Raw genomic sequence first — 24,951 nt, 5'->3', positions numbered from 1 at the left:
TGTTTTTTTTGTTTGAAACTAAAGTTATTTTTTAAAAAAGATTGCCTGTTTCTGGGGACAATGGGAGCAAAAAGGTTACCAAATGGAAGGTGCCAAGTAGGGAAGAAATTTAAGGCACCATCAGCTGTGAAAATGCCGATTAAGTACTTTACTGTAAGGATAGTTTTCATTTACATATAGATCTCATTGAAGTTGTAGATTCCAAAAGGCAGGTGGAAAATTGACATCTAAAAATGATTTTATCTGATCCTTTAAAAAATGTTTTCTATTTTGTCTCATTTTAAAATAGTGTTAGGACATTTTCTGCAACTTTCAAATCATTTTCTGCTCATAGTTTATGGTTTTAGTAACCTCTTGATTTTTCAAGGGTTCATTATCCATTATCTGTTCTTTATCTCCATGTTGCTGTCTTACTCTATGACCATTTTACTGCTCATTAACTTAACACTTCCCTGTCTGAAATTTTAGCAACTTTTGTTAGGTCTTCTGGTCAAGAGTTTGGTAGAAGTTGAAATTATTCAGTTAAATGGATTTTCTAGAACTTCATTTTATTCATGTGCTCTTACCATCCATTATCAGAAATAATTGAAGTCCTTTTCATAGTTCTGACATCAAGTGATTTTCTTAAGTATTTCCATTTTTATTCCTAGGAGATATTCTTTGGTTACTGGCAATCCAACACCAGCCATTCATTTCATTTTGAGGAACTGGCATGGTAGAGTAGAAAGAGGCCTGGACTTGGAAACAGAGGCCCTGAGTTCAAATTCTAGTTCTTTGCCTGTGCAACTTTTGGCAAGTCACCTAAGGGCTCTGGGCCTTCGTTTCCTCATCTCCAAAGAGGCTTGATGTAGATGGTCTTTAAGACTCTTAGAGCTTCAAATCTATGATCTTGTAATAAAGGAAAAGAAATATCTTCCCTTAATCTTGCATTAAAAGTTTTTTTTTGCCAATTTTATTCACCTTGTCTCCTATGAAGACCACTATGAATTTGAATTAATTTTAATAACTACTTAAATATGTCTAATATCTAGAATGGATACAGTAAAATTACTTTTGAACTAAATAAGTACATCCTTATAAATATCAGAACACATTTCTGGCATGTAAAATAAACAATTCTTTTGTGAGGACGAGAGGAGGGAGGGAGTAACTTGATGTACCTTAGAGATGCTGAGTGTTTCCTCTTCACAATCATAAGCTTTGATTCTCAGCTTACAAAAGGAGACTTAAGTAAACCTTCTGAAAGGTGTTCTCTTGTACTTGTAAAAGCCTAAGATTACGACTGGGAAGAGGAAATGTTATTCCTTGTTTGTAACATAAAAACAGAATAATTCTGTGTATGGAAACTTGTGAGCAGACATCCTCCCATGTTTGAAGTGAGGGCACGCTAATTTTTTTGCCATCATTTTTCCTAATTGCTTTTAAAGAAATATGAAAATAAATAAAGTTGTTGTTTTGAGCACTTTTCTCTCACATACATCTACTCTAAGCCAAAAATTCAAAAATACCATAAGAAAGGAAAAGAATTTACCCATATGTACATGTGATTTAGAGTATCGATGTAAGTGTTACTTTGGAACTTTATAATCGTGAAAAATTTTCATTCGCTTCAGTAGCTGATCCTCACCCCTCCTTCTTCCCCCTTTCCCCAATACAAAAGAACATCCCAAAAGGTCTCATTTATTCTCACTATTTCTCAGCCAATATACAGAAGAAGGTGTACATTGATGGGTACTGAAATTTTCATTTCCCTTGCCAACTTTTTGGAAAATGGAGCTTGTAATAGCTATGATGGGAAGAAGAGTAACTATTGTCTATGTAGGGGAAAAGTAATGCTCTTTGATTTGGCCAGCCTAGGTTCAAGTATTGACCTTAGTGCTTATTAACTGTGACCCTGAGCAAGTCAGAGCCGTCATTTCCTCAACTACAAAATGAGGATATCTTATAATTAAAACCTCAGAAGGTTATTTCAAGAAAATTAATAAACGTTAAGCTGGTCATTAAATTCTTACTAATATTATCAGTAAGTGTGCAAATATTATATCTGGTGAGATTGCTAGTCATCAATAAAACTGTTGAGACATTTTCATATATAGTTTCTTTACATACTACATGTAGTATGTATACAAACATGTATAGTGGTATCATGAAAAGATCACCAGATTTTGAGTTCTAACTCCTGCTCCATTAATTTCTAATTCTGTTGATCTCTGTACACCTCAGTTTCTTCCTTTGTTAAATAGTTTTAAAAGTAGTTTACCTATTTTACTGGGTAGTTTTTAGGATCAAATAAAAAAAGTGTACAGCATAAGAACTGAATCAGGTGGTATTATAGACATGTGTCTGTCTATGGAGAGATGCATAGATAAAGATACAAGGATGAGTTAATAACTAACAAGAATTTAAGCATATTTTCAAAATACTTTATTTCAGAAACATGAACAAAAATGTTGCCAACTTTATATCGCAGAAACTGAATACTACATAGTCAAACCTAGTAATAAGGGTATGTAGTAATGTGCACGTTAAAGGTAAATAATATCTATGAAAAATTAAATTCATCATAGTTATTCATTGGCTTGCTCAAGGGTAAAGAGGACTTGGAATAGGGCTTAGAAGTCCTAGGTCCTGGTTCTCTATCAGTTGTCTACTTAGCTGTGTAACCTCTAGAGTCACATAATGTCTTAGAGCCCAAGTTTCCTCATTTCCATAAGAAGGATAATTTCTTAGCCTACTACACAAGATTGTTGTGGTGATATGAAATGAGGCAATATAAGTGAAAATACTTTGAATGTTACAAAACGTTATAAAGATGTATATATAGTTCAGACTTCTGGCATCCCTTTATTATCCAGTGCTTTTCAGCCTTATCTACTTCTATTTATCCCTGCATCATAAATGCTTTAGCTCAACTAGATCTCCCTCCCCAAACAAAACCTGTCCTTTGCTTCCCCAGAGTTGTGCCTTTTTTCAAACTAGCTCCCTATTCATGGGTTGTCCTCACTCTCCCTCTTTACCTTTTGACTTCCTACCTTTGTTTTAAAGACCAGTTCAAATGCCATCTCCTCCATGAAATATATTGGGACGTCTAGATTGACAGCTAGAAGATTAGGTATGTGATACTCCCACCTTTCTGATGGAGTATCCCCATTAAATTCACAGCTAAATTCAATGAGCTGAAAAAAAGTTTTTGGTAAACTGCCCTAGCTACTAAATGGGTGATTTAATAGCACCAATAAGATCATCCATATTTGGTTTTAGAATAGATTCTCTAATTTTTATTCTTAGAAAACAGTGTTTAATGTTATTATATACCCTGAGAAGTTGACAGCATGGAGGACACAAGCAGTTAAGACACTACTGTAGCTTAAACAGTTCATTGTTAGAAAATTTGGGGGGATGATTATAAACTGAGTCATTCATATATAATCGAGTTGATCATATTCTTGCTAGCATATGAAAGGAAAAACCCAAATTGTTTGAAATTTGTAATGAAAAGAAAGTATACAAGTATAAATTAGAAGCATATATGTACTAGATTATGTGTACATAGTTAAAATAGGCTCTGTTCTTTTTTTCAGTTCTTTTTTGTTTACTATAAAGCTTTTGGCAATCATATTCTTTAATCATTTAAGCCTGAATTACTGCAACTTCAAAAATAAGTCATTTCTTGGATATAGATAACTCCCCTCATTGCTGATGGTTTCATGAGTTGCTTTGGCCAAAATAGTTAATTTCCTAGTGAAGAACTTCAGACAGCAGAATCCATCACCAGTTTGTACATGGTCTATTCTTACAAAAACTTTCATTTTAATGACTTTTCAAGAATTTTAGGATCTTGATGCCACAAAGTATATGCAAAACTTGGGACATTTAGAATCATTTAAATAATGTGAAATTTTCATTATGATGAAATCATGCCAGATAATCATTTTTCATTCCATCAAGCATTTAAGTGTCTAGTTATGTGAAAGCTGATGTATTAAGCTATGAATCCAAAGATGAATAAGATGAGAACTCTTTCTCCAAGGTGCTTGCAGTTTAATGGGTGCAAGGGGAGGAAGAATCAGGTCCTAACTGATTGCTGGTGGATTTAGGTCTCCTCAGAAGCCCGGGAAGCTCTTTCCCTGAGAAAGAAGATAACACAAGTAGATACACTCAATGAGAACAATTGCAAATAAGGGTCAGGACTCCTGTGTCTACAGCAGCACCCCTGACAACATGGAAAGTCTTTTTATTTCTGGCCTACCAGCGAGAAGGGCCTCACTGCCCCCAGAGGAGGCAGCTCATCCCACTTTGAGGTAGATCTCTATGTTAGGGAAGTGTTTACTGGCATCAAGCCTAAATTGGCATTTTTGCAGCATTAGCTCATTAAAGTCAAACAGAACAGTTCTTATCCCTCTTCAGCCTGATAATTCTTCATCTACTTAAAGACACTATTTTGGTCTTTCTGCATCCAGAGAGAAAGAGAGAGAAATATGATCAGAAATTGCTCTGGTCAATTTTCTTCTCTTAATTCAAATTCATTAAGTTTTTTTGGCTATAATATTACACTTCTCAGTCATTGAGACTTTAGCCTACTAAAGCTCCCTGCCTTTTTGAGACAATTGCTGTCTAGCCATGCTTCTCTAATTTTGCTTTTAAGCTAATTTTTTAACCTGTTTTTAAAATTTTACATTTATCCCTATGAAATCATCGCCTTCAATTCATCTCAATATTCTAGTCTGTCAGGATCTTTTAAAATACTGTCATCCAACTTCTTAATTCTCCATGCTGGTTTTATGTCATCTGCAGAACTAATAAAATACCATCTGTTTCATCATCCAAGTCATTGATTTAACAAATAATTACTGGAAGGCCAAGTACAGATCCCTGGGACATCCTAAAGACTCCTAAGTTTACCAAATCCTAAATAAATGCTTTTTGTATCTGGCCCTTTAATCATTTGCAAATCTGCCTAAATGTATCATAATCAATCATTCCCATCTTTTCCACAGTAGCTTTTCTAAAATGTAGATAAAGTATGCCTACAGTATTATATTGATTTAATCAGTCTGATAACCTTGTCAAAAACAAAATGAGGTTAGTCTACCATGATCTTTTAAAATCTGTATCAGTGTGAAAAGCTTGGGATAGCCCTAGTGAATAAGACCCTATAGAGCTGGATAAAATAGCCAGCTTCTTAGATACCCATCTTGTTTGCATTGTTACTACTCAGTTCTCCCTGACAGCAGCTGAAATAGACAATATGAGGGGAAGGGGAACTGGTAAGAAGGAGATGCTTGGTTAGAGGATCCTGTTCTCATAAAGAACACTTGCTTGGGGGGGAGAGGGGGGCAAGTAGTAGGTGGCTCAGTGGATTGAGATCCAGGCCTAGAGAAAGAGGGAAGGTCCTAGGTTCAGATCTAGCCTCAGATACTTCTTAGCTGTGTGACCCTAGGCAAGTAATTTAACCCCCATTGCCTAGCCCTTACTGTTTCTCTGCCTGGAAACCAGTACACAACACAGCATTCTTTCTAAGATGGAAGGTAAGGGTTTTTAAAAAAAAAACAATCAACAAAACACAGACAGTCTGAATCCTATATTCAGAATTGGGAGTGACCCTTCATTTGTTAGATTATTTTACTCTTTGTGGCTTTCATGTATATGGGCTATAATAAATAAGCATTTATTAAATAAATATTAGTGATACCAAAAAATAAATTAAATAATCCCCTATAAAATTTTATTTTATCATTTCAAATAAATGTGTCATCCTTATGGATAATGGGATTGTGGAATTGGTCATTTAAACAAGAAAATAACTAATTATCTGATATTTCAATGAGAATGTCTCATTATGTTCATAATGCATTCTCTTATTTGTTTGACACAACCAGAGTTCATTTATAGCATAAATAAATGAGTAAGGAGACAGAATGATAATGTTAAGTTAGTACTTATTAGACTTTGAAGAATGACTTGAAGTCCCAGCTTGCTAGCTATGTAACCTTGGGCAAGTCATAAACTCTCTTTGTTTTTCTGTTTAATACTTGGTATCCTCTTGGTTTTCCATCTTTAAAATGGGGACAATACTTTCAGTAGCTACTACACAGGATCATTGTAAGAAAAGTGCTACAAAATTTGTTATGAATTTGAGAATTGTTCTAAAGAGCTTTAAAATGCAATATAAAAGTTGGTGTTAAAATTGTTAATATTATTTGGCTAATGAATTCTCAGTTTTGAAGAACTTAATGAACATCTTGTGGGGAAATGACAAACTCTTATTCCATAGATATTATTTTTTTCCATTTTAAGATTGAGAACCTAGATCCACGAGGAATTCAGCTGTCAGCTCTGTTCATGAGTGGTGTGGATATGGCACTCTTTGCAAATGATGCTTGTGGACAGCCAATCCCTTGGGAGCACTGCTGTCCTTGGATGTATTTTGATGGAAAACTTTTCCAAACCAAACTCATCAAAGCAAGCCGGGAGAAAATTCCACTCATTGACCTCTGTGATGGTCAGGTAGGTAACCAATAATGAATATGTGTGTAGAAACCGTGGCACTCTGGTTTTTATTTTGAATAACATTGTTCTCTTTTGTGCAAAGAAATAAGACTTACTGTATCTCCAACCCACGTACTCTGTACACTTCATTTGAAATGGAGCTTTTAAGGACAGAGACCATATTCTCCACCGAGCTGGGTACATAATAAATACGGAATAATTCTTTTTCTTTTGAAGATTACCTTCATAAAAGGTTCCTTTCCTGAATGACTTGTATATGTTTTAAGTAGTTTTAATTTGATAAACCCAAATTTGTTTCACATTTGTGGGAAAATAGCTAATTTTTTAAAACTGATATAACTGAGATTTAGAGAAATACATAGAGCAACAGTTAGTTGACATTTAAGTAAGGAAGTGTGGTGTAATGGATAGAGAGAGCCAGCCTGCCGGGGCAGGGATATGGGGGAGGCAGGCAGAAAGACCTGGGTTCATATCCCACCTCTAAATATATACTAGCTATGTGACTTTGACATACCACTTAACCTTTCAGTGTCCCAAGCACTCCAAAAAATACATTATAGACCTGACTGGCATTTTGGCATTGGTCAAGTAATTTCCTCAACAATCCAGACCCTTTTTCTATTCCCCACCCACTCACCCCTACCCCACCTGTATATTTCTACCCCATCCCTAAGGAAAAGTAGAAACAGTAGGAGATATTAATCTAAAGGAAGTAGTGGTTATCTTATAGTCCCCAGGTGATGAATTCTTAATGATTTACAGAAATAGAATCAAACCAGACATTTTTTTTATTAAAGTGAATGCATTTGAAGGCAAAATTTAGTAATAGTTATATTTTCTTCTATAGAACTATTGTTTATCAATAATCTTTATTGATAGTTACTAAATTCAGAAGTGTTTTTAAAGAGAAAAAATCTATAGAGTCCAAAAATTCCAGTTTCCTTAATTCTTTTCAGTGCAAATAAAAAAGAAACAGGTTGAGATAATTAATAACTTTACTAAAGTGGAAGAATTAGTCTATAACCATTCACTGAGCAGCTACTGTATTAGGAATTGGTGGTAGAAAGTTAAAAATCATACAAATCAAAACCTCTAATATATTTAGCATTTCTGTATTGCAACAGTTAAAGTACCAAATATAAGAATTCTGGGATCAGAGTCCCTCCAGGGCTCTATACCCTGCTTTCCCCATCTATAAAGAGTGATTGTTATTTTGTTAGATAATTAATAATGTTTATGTGAAGGTAAAAAAGAAGTGATGAATACATGTAGATTGAAAGGGAAATTACCATTGTTTTTTCACTATCCACTCTGTGTACATACTGGCTTTGGCATATTTCTCAGAATAGAAATGGAAGTTGTAGAACTATTATCTACATCTTGAATTCTTTGAATCACTAAGGATTTCTTAAAACATTATATACAAGAGGGCATCTAGGTGGCTCAATGGATTGAGAACCAGGACTAGAGACAGTGGGTCTTGGGTTCAAACTTGACCTCACTTTAAAACCATGATTTTGGGCAAGTCACTCAACTCCCACTGCCCAGCCCTTACCACTCTTCTGCCTTGGAATCAATATTCAATATTGATTCTAAGATGGAAAGTAAGGGTTTTTTTAGAAATTTATATGCAAATTGACCTTTTTTTCCTGTTTTGTTTAGTTTTATCAACATTTCTGGACTGAAGATACTTTTGCTAATCTTTTGTTATATTAATAAGAATTCAAAAAGCTATTAGTAGACTGTGCGATGTTTTCTAAGATTGTATTCCCAGGTTTCTGAAAATGTTGCTTTTTAAAATATTATCTTTGGGGGCAGCTAAGCTAGTTGGCTCAATGGATAGAGAGCTAGGTTTGGAGATGGGAGTGCTTGGATTCAAATCTGGTCTCAGACATTTCCTAGCCATGCGACCCTGAGCAAGTCACTTAACCTGTATTGCCCAGAATGAATATATGGTTTTGATTCTAAAATGGAAGGTAAGGGTTTTAAAAAGAAAAAGATCATTTTTAACATTGGATAGTTTTACAGTTAGATGTGTCCTAGGAACTTTGGTCTTTTTTGTGTGTGTTAATTTATAATATAGTTTAATATGTAATTAATCATGTGATATATGATAATATAATTTATAATTTAAATTGTTAGTTAAAATTTCAAAATATATAATACATTTGATTTCTAGGCTGAGCAGGCTGCCAAGGTAGAAAAGATGCGCCAAAGCATCCTGGAAGGATTAAATTTTTCCCGGCAGAATCATCCACTCCCTTTTCCACCTCCTCCTGCTCTGCCTTTCTATCCAACTTCAATGTACCCTCGACACTTTGGGCCAGTCCCACCACCTCAGGGCAGGGGTAGAGGTTTTGCTGGTAAGTATATGTAAAAGGCAAACGTTTTAATCACTTAGATTACTCTTTTGTATTTTTATTGGGTCTAATAATATTTTTATATAAATGGATAAAGTAGAATGTGGGCTATGTTTCTAATACTGTGAAGTTGTCTACACTAAACACAATATTTGGAGCTCATCATTATTAGTATTATCTATGAATTCTCTAGTAGTGGGGGGAGGGAGAGTGACTAATGATTTATATACACTTCAAAGCTCCATTTATGCCAAAAGATTGGGGAGGAAAATGAGGATCAAGAAACACTAATTTAGAAACTGTTCCTATTTGTGAATGTGACTAAAATTAAGATGATAGACCCCTGTTCTTAATATCTATAAATGTGCTCTTTCATACTTTAGACATGATGTGGCATATCAAAGCTGAAAGAGAACCTTTTCTCCCTTCTCTGATTCCAGTCATTAGAACCTTCTAGAAACCAGCCTTTGCCCAAAGCCTCTTTTTAGTCCAGTGTTTCACTATACACAGTGGACTAACTCTTTGGAGGAGCTCCCAGGGAAGTAAGATGCCTATGTTTTTGCCAATTTTAAACAAAACTGTAGGATAGTGAGAGGTTCTTAGGTTGTTAACAAGAGATCTCATTTCTTAATTAGCTTTCAATATAAGCTTTTTGATTTAAAAAGGTTGTATTTAAATGAGGTGGTCCCCATGACTTAGAACCGAGCCCCAGGTAACTCTTCCCTCCTGGTGAATCCCCTGTCTCTCTCTGCCCTGGGTCTAACAGGAGTCTATGGCTTTGGAGGCCCTTATGGGGAAACAGTAGCGACAGGTGCTTACCGTGCCTTCCGGGTGGCAGCCACAGCAGGACACTCCGCAGCCTTCTCTGGCAGTGACAGCAGCAGGACTAGCAAGTTACAGGGCGGTAATTATACCTACACCTTTTCTAGAGCTTCTGCCAACAGCTTCTGCACCACCGTCTTGGGGCCCCTACTGACGACCAGTTTTTCTTCTTCCTTAACTGCCTAATAACTGCTGCCCTCTTCTACAGAGCATCTTTCCCTCTAGGTCCCTGTGATGGCTTTTACTAACTGCTACCCTCCTAGAATCTTTCTCCAGGCCATAGTAACCTCTTAATATATTGCTGTGTCCTATGAGTTTTTCAAGTGGATTCAACTATATTAGCTAAATGGATATTTATAATAGGAAGAACTGCTAAAAAAGTACATTGTTTTGTAAATAATGGTGCCTCCCAGGGGAGGGAAGTAAAATTTGGTAATATTTATGCCATACTAGAAATACTGGCATAAAGCTTTTGTATATTAATTACATAGTCTTATTTTCTCAATAATTTGATAGAGATAGATGATCAATTTGAAAGGGCAAATGAATTTTGCCTAGATATTACAGAATTTATGGCACATATTTAGCTAGCATTGATTACACACAGTACAGGATAAACTAGTTCTGTACTTTTATGTGGCTGATATACTTTTACCATTTTGCAGGATCATTTTATCAATCTATTCTATTCAATATACTTACACAGTTTGGCAGGATGTATGTTTTAATAGCAATAATTTACCTAAAGATGGTCAGGCTCTAGAGTTATCTGCAGGTTTATGGGGTTGCTCCTTCCTTCCCCCTTCCATTTCCTGTCTGCCTTCACTACCACTGTCTTCTCCCATCCAGGCCTCTTCCAGGATGGTTTTTTCCACAGCTTTCCTTTATTTTCATTGTGCTACCTCACTAATTTCTCTGTTTGATTCCCTGCAAAGCTGCCTCTCCTCCTTGTTCCTCTGTGATACTATTTATTTCCTCAGACTAATACTGGAGCTAGCTAATGGTTGGGATGAATTTGGGGGAAAGTGGAGGGTGGGAATGGTATTATGGTAGAGGACAATGGAATATAAGTCAATTTTCACCTCTTCTTTATAAGGCTAGTAACAACATAACCAAGACAAGGGACCATGATATTATGTGAGGGAGTTTGGATCCTACTTCTCCCTTGTTCTGAGAGTTCCAGACTCCTTACTCCTCTGACAGGAACTCATCAACACTGATAATCACATAATCACAAGTTGACTATCATAAATAAATACCTTGGTTTTTTAGACAATTCTTTTTTGCATCTATAGGCTTTTGGCTAGGTTGTAGACTTTGCACATATGATAGGTGTCAGCACTTATACTTAAATTGGTTAACATTGGATGTGTGTGACCCTTCTTAGGCTTGTTGATACCAGGCTGTAAAATTTGACAAACAATAAGAAATACAATGGAACTAGATTTAAGCAACACAAAACTCTCTACAAGAGAATCTTTTCTTTATATTTTTGTTTAGCTTTTTAGATTTGTAGCTAAGCTCTATTAAAAGGTGTTCCTAAGTAGTGCACTTTACTGAATTTGTGCCTATCTGTACAAGGTAGTTCAGTCAAATGAGATAATAAATTTTAAATTGCTTAAGGAAAGCTTATTGTTTTCATGTAGCCTAAGGTACAGTTTTAGGCTTGGTATACCTTACATCATGTAGGCTTTTTTAGTAGCTGGAAGTGCCACATAACAACAGAAATTAAAGGGTTTTATACTTTGTTTTATAATAGCAGCAGATATAGTTCTTAAAACTGAGCTAGAAATAGTTGGGATGATTAACTTGGGTTTTTGTTTCTTTTTTAATAGTAACAAAATGCTCTTTTATAGTCAAAAAGGGTAGACATGGGTGTTCCACACAATAATAAATGAAACCTACAAACTAGAACAGAGTCTTCATATAAAGTTGGGGAAAGAATTACCTGCTTCCATTAAGCACCTTTAATTCTGTGGTTGTAAAGATTTTTTTTTCTTTTTTTGTGCAGGAGTCCAACCTATTCCTTCTCAGGGAGGGAAATTAGAAATAGCTGGCACTGTTGTTGGCCATTGGGCTGGAAGCAGACGGGGACGGGGTGGACGAGGGCCTTTCCCTCTACAAGTGGTTTCTGTGGGAGGACCAGCAAGAGGGTAAGTTCAACATAGGGGCTTGATCTTTGGATTGAAGATGTTTTCAATTTTTTTTCAAATGTAATTAAAAAAAACCTAAAATACCTAACTAAATGAAGCAGTTTAAAAGTAGTTGAAACTTCCTCATTTCATGCTTTCAGATTCAGAGAGTAAATGGTTCATTGGAGTAAATGATTCTCAATAAAGGTATTCTTCTCTGTGCCATTTTATTAATATTTCAACCTTATGTATACTTTTAGTTGCCAAATCTTGTCATATCTATGTCCACAGCATTTCTTACATCTGACCCATTCTTTCTATTCACTCAGCCACCACCCTAGATTAGGACCTAATATCTTTCCTGGACTATTGTCATTGGTCTCTATGTCCTAGGTCTCTAAACCTTCCTTCACACTGTGAGCAGTTATTTCCTTAAAACTTAAGACTGACCCTGACATACTCCTCTACTCAAATTTCCAGTGGTTCAAATACAAATTCCTCTGTTTATCATTTAGAGTTATTTACAAGCTAGCCCTGACCTACCTTTGTGGCCTTTCTTTATATAATTATTTCCTGCACCTTTTCTTGTATGTCACAGTGTAGTCAGTTTGGCCTTCTTGCTCTTCCTTCCATACAACCTTCCATCTCCCATCTTGTGCTTTTACACAGGCATGAGAAGTATAGCCTACCTAGCTCTGACTCTACCATGCACGAAAAGTTTCCCCACTTTGTTCCTGCTTTCCCCACCTTTGATGGCCCTTTCTCCCAAAACTACTTGGCATTTATTTGTTTACAGCTTTTATGAAGGAGGATGTCATAATTGGAAAGCTGGCCTAGAAGCTAGACCAAACCTAGGCTTTCATTCCGCTCAGACACACTGACTATATATAGTCCTACCCGCTTGGGTTTCTTAATCTTCTCAGGGCAGTAGACAATTTTCTAAGACTATGTAAGTCACAGAGAAAGTGGTAACCTTTGTTGGTAGAAAGTTTCTTCCTATAGTGTTCCCTATAGGAATCGAGCCAAATTTATAAGAATAAGAGCCGTTTCCCAATTGATAAATGGTCAAAGGATATGAATAGGCTGTTTTAAGTGGAAGAAATCCAAGCTTTCAACAGCTATATAAAAAGCTCTAAATCACTAATTAGAGAAATATTAGTTAAAATGATCCTGAGATACTGTCTCACCTATCAGATTATTTAAGATAACCAAAAAAAAAAAATGACAACTACTAGAAGTGTTATGGGAAAAGCTATCCTAATACACTATTAATGGAACTGTGAACTGGTCCAATTCTTCTGGAGAACAATTTGGAACTATGCTCCAAGAGCTATAAAACTGTTCATACCCTTTGACTCAGCAATGCCACTATTAGGTTTGTATCCCAAAGAGATCAAAGAAGAGCAAAAAGCCCCTCTATGTGCAAAAAATATTTATAGCAGCTCTTTTTGTAGTGGCAAAGAATTGGTACTTAAGGGGATGCCTACTAAATGGGAAATGACTGAACAGTTGTGGTATATGAATGTGATAGAATACTATTGTGCTATAAGAATGAAAAACCTGGGACGAATTTATATGAACTGATGCAAAGTCAAGTGAGCAGAAGAACCAGTAGACTACCCAGTACACAGCAATATTGTAAAAATAATCAACTGCAAAAAATTTAGTAACTAATCAATTCAAAGACCCACCACAATTGAAAAAGACTCCCAATGAAACATGCTATCTACCTCCAGATAGAGAACTGATGGGCTCTAAATGGAAATTGAAGTATATCTTGCAATACAAGAATTTATTTTACATAACTATGCATATTGGTGATAGGTTTTGCCTTTCTTACCTTCTCAAAGAGTTGGGAAGAGGGAGGGAGAGAATTTGGAGTTGAAATGAAATAAGATTGAATTTTTTAATGAACTCCTCATTATAATGATGATGTATCTATACCAATGAAATCACCAGATCAGCCCCCTTTTCTATATTACTTATATGTTTATTTATGCCCATATTACCTTGTGTGTGTGCGTGCGTGTGTGTGTGTGCGCATGTGCATGTGCATGCGTGCATGCTCCTTGAGGACAAGGATTGTTTTGGTTTTTATTTGGTATTCCTACTATCTAGCACAGTGTCTTGTATCTAATAAAGACTTAGGAAACCCTTATTATTTAACTGACTAGTATTTTTTTTTATTTTCTTTTAATGAAGATGATAGAAACAAGTGAGGCCAGTAATTGATAAAGCATTTAAGAATAATTTTTGTTTAAATGTGACCACTTAAAGTGTTCAATATGAAAAGAATTCCTGTTAGATTTGCCTTGTTTTAAATGTTGAGTACTAGATAGTTCAGGTTGCATTTTGTTAGTAGAGCAAAGTTCTTTTATATCTGTGGAAAATAGCTTTTCTATTTCTATTTCCTCAGTGTTTTTGTATGATATGAATATGCATTAAGTTATAAACTATGATCCCTTGCTTTGTCTATTTAAAAAAATTTTTAGTAGTACTTGCTTAATAAGCCAGCCACTGTTCAGAACATTCAATTTAAGCCCAGTTTGTGCCCATTGAATTAGCATTTCATGTATAGTTTTACTTTATTTGAAAAATTGTCATTGAAAGATTAAAATTAAGTTTGTTTTTGTTTTATACATGTAGGCGTCCAAGAGGAGTTATTTCCACGCCAGTGATTAGAACATTTGGAAGAGGCGGAAGGTACTATGGAAGAGGTTATAAAAGCCAGGGAGCAATTCAGGTAATCAAATATGATTTCCTTACTTTACCCCATATACCACCCTGTGGTTGGTCCTCCAACTTCCTGTGGTTTTTATTCTCTCTACTGATCTCTGAAGGAAAAGGAATTTAGAGTGGTCTCTAATTGTTGTCATTTCTACTTATTAAATACTGTTGGGAATATTAGTGTGTTATTATTAAGGACAGCCATTCTAAAACTTCCACAAGTAGATTTAGTGAAAGTGGTTTCGATGATTTCATGAACAAGTTTATATTAAGCATCTTTAAATAAAACAGATAATAACAGATAAAACAGATATAGGTTAAAAGAACTTTTAGAACTCTATCCTCTTCCCCTCCTGTACTATTTGTGTCAATTCTGTTTAGTAAGAATCCATAAAAAAGCAAGGGCATGAGCCTATCCCTTTTTTAAAAAAAAAAGAAGAAAGCCCATCATTTCCCCCTGTTTTTGTGGGCATGTCCACCATAGAGGATTATAGTTTCTCATTTGATAACTTCCTTAATGATTTTTTCTTTTGATCCACTATAACACTTGAGAACTGTCTCTATTTTTAGATAATGATAGCATATACCTTACTAGTATAAATAAATTAAACATGCATAAACAATATCATACTTGCTAAAATTTTCAAAAGAGTAGTTCACTCTTATGATCTAAGTAGGAAATTCTCATTCCAAGAAAACACTCCCAGAGGTTCTCCTTCCCACACTCCCTACTTTGTTGTCGTCGTCCAGTGCCTTTTAAAATCTTAGTCTCCAGAGTTGAGGCCAAAGGGGAATTACTAAAAGCATCAGGGAATGTGTGCAAAAGAAAAGAATGCACATCAATGGCAAAATAAAAAAGCAAGTTGCCAAGCCAATACTTACCACCACCCCCGTGTTATTTTTCTCAACAGGAATCTGTATTTTGTAAGCTTACCTGTTTGGGACAAAGGCCTGAACTACACTAATGAGATCTGAAATGAAAATGGCAAATAGAAATGAGAAATGTTAATTTTAGTGATGTTGGGCATCTGTGATAATAACATCCAAGGTTAGAAACTATTTAAGCGAGGGAAAAATGTATTGTCTGGTATGCCCAATGAATGGAGGATTCATAGTCTCAAATTTTCTGCTAACACCTTAGTTCATGCAGATAGACCCTAAGTAAGTATATTTCCTCTGTGTTCCTAACAAGGCATTGGCTTGTCAAAAAAAAAAAAGTCATTTTTAAAGAATGTGCATGCTCCACAGTTACTTATTGAAGTACACCAGGGTATAAAACAATAAGGTAGTTTATGATGAAATGCATTATGTCAGGGGCTTAGGCTCTGTGAACTCTCAGGTCACTCCAATTCTAGTATGATACCGTTCTAAAACTTATTCTGATTCCATAAGATTACTATTTAGTAAATGAATTAATTTTTATACCAGGCATATTTTAGTAATTAATTTGTGGAAGTATTCAAAGTATGACATCAAGGTTGTGTTTTAAATGTAAAATATAGCAATTAAGAGAAGTTCAGAAGTAAAATAGTAAAGGCTTTAAGAAGAGTTGAGCTTGATTTTGGATTTAAAATGATGAATAGAATTTGGCAGAATGAGAAGAAATAATTGAGATTATTATTACTATAATAAGTCAATGGTATATAATTATAGAATCAGAGGACTAAAAGGACCTGTGGGTATCATTTAGTCCAAACCCCTTCTTTTAGAGACAAGGAGATTAAAATCCAGCCTGGAAGTAACATAATTTCACCCTACATCACAGTATCAGAGTTGGAATGTAAGCCTTTGATTCTAAATCTAGTAATCTTTTTACATGTTATTTTCCTGGACATGATGATAAATCAGAGTAAGGCCTAGGAAAGCTGTCCTCTGAAAACTGTCATTAGTTCTCTCTAGAAGTTTACATTGTAAAAAACCAATCCTGATAATTTCATGACACAAAACAACTATAAGCTTATTTTATAATGAATTCGTTTATAATGCTGGCTTTTTATGTGAAAATGTTTCATTAGACAAATTTTTTTTTAAACCCTTAACTTCTGTGCATTTGGCGCTTAGGTGGAAGAGTTGTAAGGGTGGACAATGGGGGTCAAGTGACTTGCCCAGGGTCACACAGCTGGGAAGTGTCTGAGGCCAGATTTGAACCGAGGACCTCCCGTCTCTAGGCCTGGCTCTCAATCTACTGAGCTACCCAGCTGCCCCCTAAACAAATTTTTAAAAAGAATTAGCCTATAAAATGTGTGGATAATGCTGATTATAGGGGTAGTAGTTGAAGAGTGGTGCATTATAGTTAATAATTGTTGAATCCATTTTCTCATTAGTGAATTTCCAGTGGTGCAGTTCTAAGCCCATCCACATTATCACATCTTATGTCGTTCTTATCCATGTCTTTCCATAGGTCTTTCAGAAAGAATCTAGTGGTGGTCTTCTTGTTGGAAATTTTTTTTAATTCATTTAAAAATTTTTTTCCATGGTTACATGATTCATGTTCTCTCCTTCATTTCTTCCCTCTCCCCTCCTGGAGCTAACAAGCAATTCCACTGGGTTATACATGTGTTATCACTTGATACCTATTTCCATATTATTCATTTTTTAAATAGAGTGATATTTTAAAAATCAAAACCCCAAATCATATACCCATATAAACAAGTGACGAATCATAGGCTTTTCTTCTTTGTTTCTATTCCCACAGTTCTTTCTTTCCATGTGGATAGTGTTCTTTCTCAAAAGTCCCTTCGTATTGTCCCGGATCATTACATTGCTATCCGTAGCAATCGATCACATTTGATTGTCCCACCGTGTTTCAGTTACTGTGTACAATGTCCTCCTGGTTCTGCTCCTTTCACTCTGTATCAGTTCATGGAGGTATTTCTGGTTCTTAGCAGCTTATCATTCCTTACAATACAGTAGTAGTATATCACCAGTCATATACCACAATTTGTTCAACCATTCTCCAGTCGAGGGACACCCCCTTGTTTTCCAATTTTTTACCACTACTGTGAGCACAATTACAAATATTTTTGTGCAAACATTTTTTATTATTATCTCTTTGGGGTAGAAATGCAGCAGTGGTATTGTTGGATCAAAGGGCATGCAATCTTTTAAAGTCCTTTGGGCATAATTCCCTGTTGGAATTTTCTGAAGAGGTGCTCTTCCGTTTTCCAAATCTTTGAGACTCACTATAGGACATAGAGAAGTAGTGTCAACAGGAAATTATCTGAATGAAGTAGGATAGGGATACTGAGTGCTAACTTCCTTCTGTTCCCCCACTGAGAATTTATGGTCTGCCCAGAAAGGAGCGGTGTCTGCTTGAGGATCTGCTGATTGTAGACTTGCTCTAAAGTTACCAATGACTGTCTAATATAGTTTCCTTTTTCTGAATCAGGTTTTTAATATTATTTTACCATCCTTACACGTATATTCCTTCAGCTTTCTTTGTCTAATTTCATGAATCCTTTGTCCCCTTATACCTTTCTTAGGGCCCCTACCCATTCCTAATCCCAGTGGAACAGTCGGTATCTCCCAAGGCTCTGTTTCCAACTCTTCTTTCTTTCTGCACTCATTTACTGTTCTGATCATCATCTCATCGAAGATGCCTTCCAGTCATTCAGCCACTCTGGACATGTTACATTTCTAAGCCCCATACGTACACTGCCCATAGGAAATTTCCTCTTTGAAGGCCTTGCCATTACCTCAAACCCAGCACATCTACATCTCACCTCATCTTATTCCCAAATTTTCTGTCCCTGAATTTTCCCTTTCCTTCATGGAATTATAGCATTGGATCTTAGAAATCATCTAATTCAAGAGTCTTATCCTTTTTTGTGTCATGGCCTCGTTGGGGCGGTCTGGGGAAAAATAATGTCTTTAACTGCAAAGGATAAAAAAAGAAATCAATTCTGTTAAAATACAGCAACAAAAGGGACCTTGGAAATAGAAATTATTCAATGAAGACAACAGTGATGTTTTTATCTAATTAATGCCTTCATATAAATTTGATTTTATTGATCTTGATAGAGGACATGGCAGTTATATCTATCCCTTTTGACTCATGAAGTGAGATTTGGTTCAGGTACCTGAATCCTTTTCTTTGATTCTGTGTCTAGCACTGCTGACTGGACTTCTGTCTCAGCTCTGCAAGAAGCACCAGGATGCTGAACTTCTTCAACTCTGTATTCTTACTGAACTTTTTAGGGGAATACACTGCCCAGTCATTCCTGCTGCCACCCTTCATCCTATTTTTGAGGAGGCACACTTAACATAAGGAACACATTCCCATCCCTCGGATCTGACCTGTGGGAAGGAGAGAGCCACAGCTCCCATCCTGGACCACTTCATGCAGGTATCATTCTGCTCTTCTTCCCATGTCTTCTTGTGGGCTCATCAGGCCCAGAGAGGGAATGCCACATATCACCTAGACATGCAGCATGTAAAGTTAATGAAATTTATTAACAACTCAGGTCCCTGGTAACAAAAACATTCATACAAACCACAGCATGAAAGTAAGAAAATTATTAAGAAAGAGGGATGATGTGACTGCCCTAGAAGGAGAAAGCATCAGTGAGTGGCTTGTGTGAATATGAATGAACAAACATGAATGAGAGGAGAAAATAAAGCACAGATCTTTCCTTTTCACTGTCTCCTTTCATCCCCCAGAGATCATGATTAGTCACTGTCTTCAGGGTTCCTTTTCAGCTCTTCGCACCAAAATGGCACCAGGCAAAAGTAATTATACTAGGACTTTTCCATCTTTTTTTTTTTTTTTTTAAGATTTTTTTTTTAAACCCTTAACTTCTGTGTATTGGTTCATAGGCGGAAGAGTAGTAAGAGTGGGCAATGGGGGTCAAGTGACTTCCCCAGGGTCACACAGCTTGGAAGTGTCTGAGTCCGGCTTTGAACCTAGGACCTCCCGTCTCTAGGGCTGCCTCAATCCACTGATCTATCCAGCTGCCCCACTTTTCCATCTTTTAACCCTGAATACTTCTGTTCTTACAGCCTCTTTAAAGTAGCTATTGATAATTTCCCTTTATGTTAGCACTGGATTATCAATAACCCTGCATTGCTTCTTTCATATGACTTTGGTTTAGTTACTCAGACTAGATCGTAAGCTCCTTAGGGTTAGGTCTGTGCATAAGTCGTACAACACCCAATAAATTCTCAGGCATGAACTGTCATCATCATCTTCACTTGACATCCTTTTCCACATTGTGATTTTTTTTCAGATGAATCTAGACTTCGTCTGGAAAGAAAGTGTGTGTCTCATGTTTTTGTGTAAGCATTTTCCCTTCTAAGACTACAAGAAAGCAATTGTTGTCTGCTTCTCAGTACTAGTTATTTGTTGACTGGATCAAAGAGTAATAAAATAGAATGGAAAAATTTTTTAGAGAAATCAAGATTTGAGAAGAAATTTTATATCTGTCCCTAAGTTTTATAAAGGGAGGTTTCTTTTTAAAGAGGGGTTATAACCAATATGTTTCCATCATCTCCACTGATCAGAAAACATGAAATGGTACTTCTCTTTCATTGAGAAACATTCCTAGTTATTAGAAGGCACTGATCACAGAATCTCAAATATGGGACAGAAAAATAACTGAATTTAGAGTTGGAAGAGGCCTTAGTAACCATCTACTCTAATCCATGCCCAAAGGAAAAGTCTCCTGTAAGGTATGTTTGAGAAAGGGTCATTTATTTTCTACTTGGCCTAGAAGCCAGGGCAGCTACCCCCAAAGTAGCACAATCTCATTTTGGTTAGATGATTATTGTGAAGATTTTTTTCCCCCGATTTCAAACCTAAATTTGTCCTTTGGTGATTTTTCACTCGCTGTTTCTTGTTCTGGCCTCTGGGGCCAAATTGAATGGCTGGAGGGCCCTTCAGTTACTTGAAGCCAGCATAGTTCTTATGTTCCCTCTTGAGTCTTTCCTGGGCCAAAAATCCCATTTCTTTCCATCAGTTTCTCATGTGATGTGGATTCCAGCAGGCCCCGTCATCCACCTGCTGGCTTCCTGCATCTTCTCCTCCTGATCCTTCTTATTCCGCAGCACTTAGAACAGCACACGTTTCTCCAGGTGGAGCCTGGTCAGGAGAGCGGATGGAGGGACATCCCCTCTCCCCTCTCCCACCAGCCCATATCCTACGAGGGCTTGGCTTCTTTTGGTCTGAAGTGCTTCCATGTAGCCTTGGCTCGGCTCCTGCCACTGAAGGGGGACACACGCGTGCCTCCAAGCCTGCCCGTCGCTCAGGCAGAGGAAGTCGGATCTCCCTTGGGAGAGGAGAGCTGTTTGAATATCCATCCCCCTCCCTCCCATGGCTGTACCTGCTGTCTCACAGCTCAGAAATGTCTGAGACTAAATTTGAACCCCAGACCTCTGGGCTCTATGCCTGGCTTTCCATCCATTAAGCCACCTCCCTTGCCTTTTTCAGGCTAAACATTCTCTTGTATCCTTCTGCTGGTCACACCATCACCTGATTCCTGCTCCTCCTCATCCTGGTTACTCTTTCCTGGACATATTCCAGTTTATAGGGGATCCCTCCTGAAAGGCCACCGTGATGGTCCCCTTGTTCTGCCCCTCGACCCCAAAATGCCCTTTGCTTTTTGGTTGATGCCTCTAGATCTGGCGTCCCCTCGGCCTTCCCCTCCCATCCCCATGACCTTGGGCGAGTCGCCCGACTCCCTTCGGCCTCCGTTCTAACAATGCCCCCAGCCCTCCCCGCAAGCGCTGCTCATGGTACAGTTTGTCCTGCATACGTCGCTTACCCCGAATGGGCCTCTTTCTTCTTCTGAAAGGAGGAACTTTGCCTGGCTGCCCCTGAGGCACCCCCACACGTAGCCATAAGGGGGGGCTCAATGTCAATCATTTTACACTTGTTTTCAGCTCAGCTTCCCTTTTGTTCCTCTTTGGTGTCATTTGATGAAATTCAGTCTAACGGTCAAGCCCGGCATGCCCCGAGCTCCTGACTTGTGTCCAGCCCATCAGCTCTTCCTCTCTGTGCGTCCTTCACAGACTTGGCAAGCAGCGCACCTGCTGCACCTTCATAGAAACACGAGCCCCGGAATAGGTGGCCACAGCCCTGTCCTAGCCCCTTCTTCCAGGCTCCTAATGGCCTCAGCTTCCTCTCTGAGGGCGGCTGACTGTGGCGGGAGGGCAGAGATGGCTCGTCCTCTCTTACCACTCGCTGGCTTTCTGACTCGTAGAGAATCGTAGGGTCGCTCCAAATGGCTCCGGATGACATCTAGAGGGAATTTTCTTGTCTTTATGGGCATAAGAAGCAGAATCAAAATTGTGTGCTTTGTTTTAAGGGAAAAAAAACCCTTTTAAAGCATCTTGCAAGTGTTTTAAACTATAGAAAACTATAAGGCAACCTGTCGTCTTTTTGCCCAAGTCATTTCAGTTCTCTTGACTGTTAACATTTCTTGCAGTGCCTTAACTGATTCTACTATAGAAATAAGACTTAATTTTTCATTGCAAAGTAGAAATCCACATTTTACCATTTAGGTCCACTATAACATAAATATACCACTTAGAAAATACATCACTTCCCCATAAGGACACTTAATGTGAACATTTGGATTTACATGTGGGAATGTTCTTCATTTGTAAAATTAGTGTGACTCCATTTGACACGCCTTGTCTGTAATGTAGTTGTCAGAGAAAGGAAGGGAAATCAGTCCTTCTGAATAGAAATATTTTTACTTCTCTCACTCCTGCTGCAGTACAAGTCGAGAGTTTGTTCTGTGTCCGAGGCATGGATTATTTACTCAGTTAATAAACCTTTGTGAGGCCTCCTATGAGGAAGGTGCTTATCTAGGACTTTGGCAGCATTCCGTCCGTGGAGATTGGCCTGTTGCTAGCCATTGCCGGCACGGAGTGGTTGTGAAGAGGAGGAGGAGGACAAGAGGTAACTTAAATCTGGACGTGTGGAAGCTGGCGGCCCCTGGAAAGCACCCCTCAGGGAAAGTCAGACCTCTCGGACACTGTGGTATAAGGCAGAGTAATAGGAAAACCAAGTAAACAGAGCATTTGTGGAGTCCTGCTGGGCACCTGCCGTGTACGTGGAAGTGAATTTGTTGTCTGATTGTTCCAGTATCCTTTGCCACGCACTAGTGTCCCTCCTTCACCAACATGCGTACGTCTGGAACGTTTCTTACTTCTCATTTTCTCTTGTGTTAAACAGGGTAAACCTCCTTACGCTGCTTCAGCAGAAGAAGTGGCCAAAGAACTTAAGTCAAAATCAGAGGAATCTAAATCCTCAGTCGTGTCTTCAGATGGATCCCTGGCTGAAAATGGAGTAGTGAATGAAGAGAAACCAGCTTCCCAGATGAATGGGAACACAGCAGATGGCAGGGCTTCCAACCAGTCTGAAAGTGCCTTGAGTAATGACTCTAAAATGTGCAATACAAATCCTCACTTAAATGCACTAAATGCAGACAGTGTTTGCCATAAAGATGATACTCTTGAGGCAGCTGTCTTAAAAAAAGAAGAGTAAACTTATTTTTTATAGAGGGTGAAGGATGTTGGAATGGTAAGGATTAGGAATATCTGGAAAGAAAGAGAGCCTACAGTTATGTACATTTTTTCCTTTCCGTAAGAGAAAAATGAGGACTTTGGAAATTCGGATCCCTCTTTGATGTCAGAGATTTAAACAACACATTTTTAGTTTTAACCAGTTGTAGTCAAAATGCTACAATAAAACACAAAAAAAGAAAATGAAGAGCATTTGACTCCCGCACTTAAAATGAAGTATACATAAAGTTTAAACTGGTTATGACAAAAGCTTGTCGTTTTGTTTCTTGAAATATAAAGAAAACCAATTTTGGCAGTCTTTAAGTATATATAGCTTAAAATATAATTTTTAGTATTTGGCACCATATGTATGCCATTATATTTGATTTTGCATTACTGTGTCACAATAAAAGCTTTCTTTAAGGCTTTGATTTCATGATTATGAAAAAATAAGGCACAACCACAGTTTTTCTTTCTTACTTAAAATTTCATCACTGTTGATGTGGTTCTTTTGTGTTAAAAATGTGCAACTATCGAAACTAAAAATTATAGAGTAATCTTGCAGTTCTGCTGATTTTAACTATACAGTACATCATACATACTTTACAAGCAAGTTAAATGGAGATAAACTTGAAATCATAGAAGATGCAAATGACCTTTCAAAATCAACACAATGTGTTCTGAACCTTTTTGTGACTAATACCATGCATCCGTGATCAATGAACTATGTGGTTTTGAATCGGACGTAGACCATTAGTACTACTATTTGAGCTAAACTTCTGCATGGTTCATAATTTTTAAAGTGTGTAGTTAATATTATGCATGTTATTGTCCTTTCTTCCATTCTTACAAGTACTGTGCCCATTTGCAAAACAAAAAAAAAAAGCTAATAATCAGTAATAGTCCTATAAAAGATGTTAACTATGTTTAGTCATTGACTGATCTTGCTCTAACCTTAAAATTTTGTGATTATTGACCTCTGTTGCATTTATTCTAAAACTTAAAAAAATTATCTAGCCGTTTTGAATATCAACGTTACCCTGGTGTACTCATTGCTGTATGCATTATTGTTCTCTGTTGCTGTTTTATGCCTTCATATTAGCAAATATGAAATTCTGTGAAAAACAAAAAAAAAGCTTTGATCTTCAAAAACTACCCCCCTTCTGTAGCAGGAAACAAATTGCTTGTTCTTGAGAACTTTCCCATCAAGAATTTAGTATAAGCAAATATACCTGTATCATTTTGATGTTTTTGTTAGTGTTTCCAAACTTAATGTACTTCAAAATCAGAATCATTTCTTTATATTCGTTTTCATATAATTCTCCTGATGCTCTTCATCACACATTAGTGATCAGAAATGAGGTGTAATTCCCCATTCCCTGCCCGCAAGAGCTAAGTAGGTATCTTAATGTAAGTTGAAGGGAGTTCTGCCCTAACTCATGGATTGTGCAAGAATGAACTACTGTTGGGTTTGATTGACTGTAGATGGATTGTGGTGTGGTGTATTTGAAGGCTATTGAATGCAACTTACAATGCTTAATAAAAATCTTTATTCTTTTAGTATAAACTATAGTTTGCCTTTTTAATCATTCTTTTAAGGACTGCTAGACAAGTATTTGCACACATTTCAGCAAGGTCAGTGGTTTTAATATCTTGCGAGCTTTGGTAAAGTGAATTTTTTTTCCTTTTAGATATTTAGTATCAATTCAGTAACTAGCCTAGATGAGGGATCATGTGCATGTGGCAGCTTATAAAGAAGCAGAGACAGAACTGGCTTTTGAGCACTTCACAGCAAAATTTAATGAAAGCAGATGATCAGAAATTATGGGCCATTTTGTAAGTCGGCCTCAGGAATGAAAAGACATAGACACAATGGGGAATGAGTTAGGAAAAGC

At 37.0% G+C, this 24,951-nt stretch overlaps 1 protein-coding gene across 1 annotated transcript in view; it reads left to right on the top strand.

The window, feature by feature from the left end:
* The window catches only part of FAM120A (family with sequence similarity 120A), a 146,222-nt gene extending 121,599 nt beyond the window's left edge, over positions 1–24,623 (top strand). The window contains exons 13-18 of the mRNA XM_044670552.1: positions 6,298–6,507; positions 8,690–8,873; positions 9,637–9,774; positions 11,704–11,845; positions 14,471–14,567; positions 22,728–24,623. Of these exons, the coding sequence (XP_044526487.1) occupies positions 6,298–6,507; positions 8,690–8,873; positions 9,637–9,774; positions 11,704–11,845; positions 14,471–14,567; positions 22,728–23,039 (1,083 nt within the window). The 3' untranslated portion in view covers positions 23,040–24,623. The remainder of the gene's footprint in view (positions 1–6,297; positions 6,508–8,689; positions 8,874–9,636; positions 9,775–11,703; positions 11,846–14,470; positions 14,568–22,727) is intronic.
* Positions 24,624–24,951: the final 328 nt, after the last annotated feature.

The sequence above is a fragment of the Gracilinanus agilis genome, chromosome 1, assembly GCF_016433145.1.
Source record: "Gracilinanus agilis isolate LMUSP501 chromosome 1, AgileGrace, whole genome shotgun sequence".
NCBI classification, from domain to species: domain Eukaryota; kingdom Metazoa; phylum Chordata; class Mammalia; order Didelphimorphia; family Didelphidae; genus Gracilinanus; species Gracilinanus agilis.
Note: the sequence above shows the minus strand (reverse complement) of the source record. Positions and strands in the feature narration are given on the sequence as shown.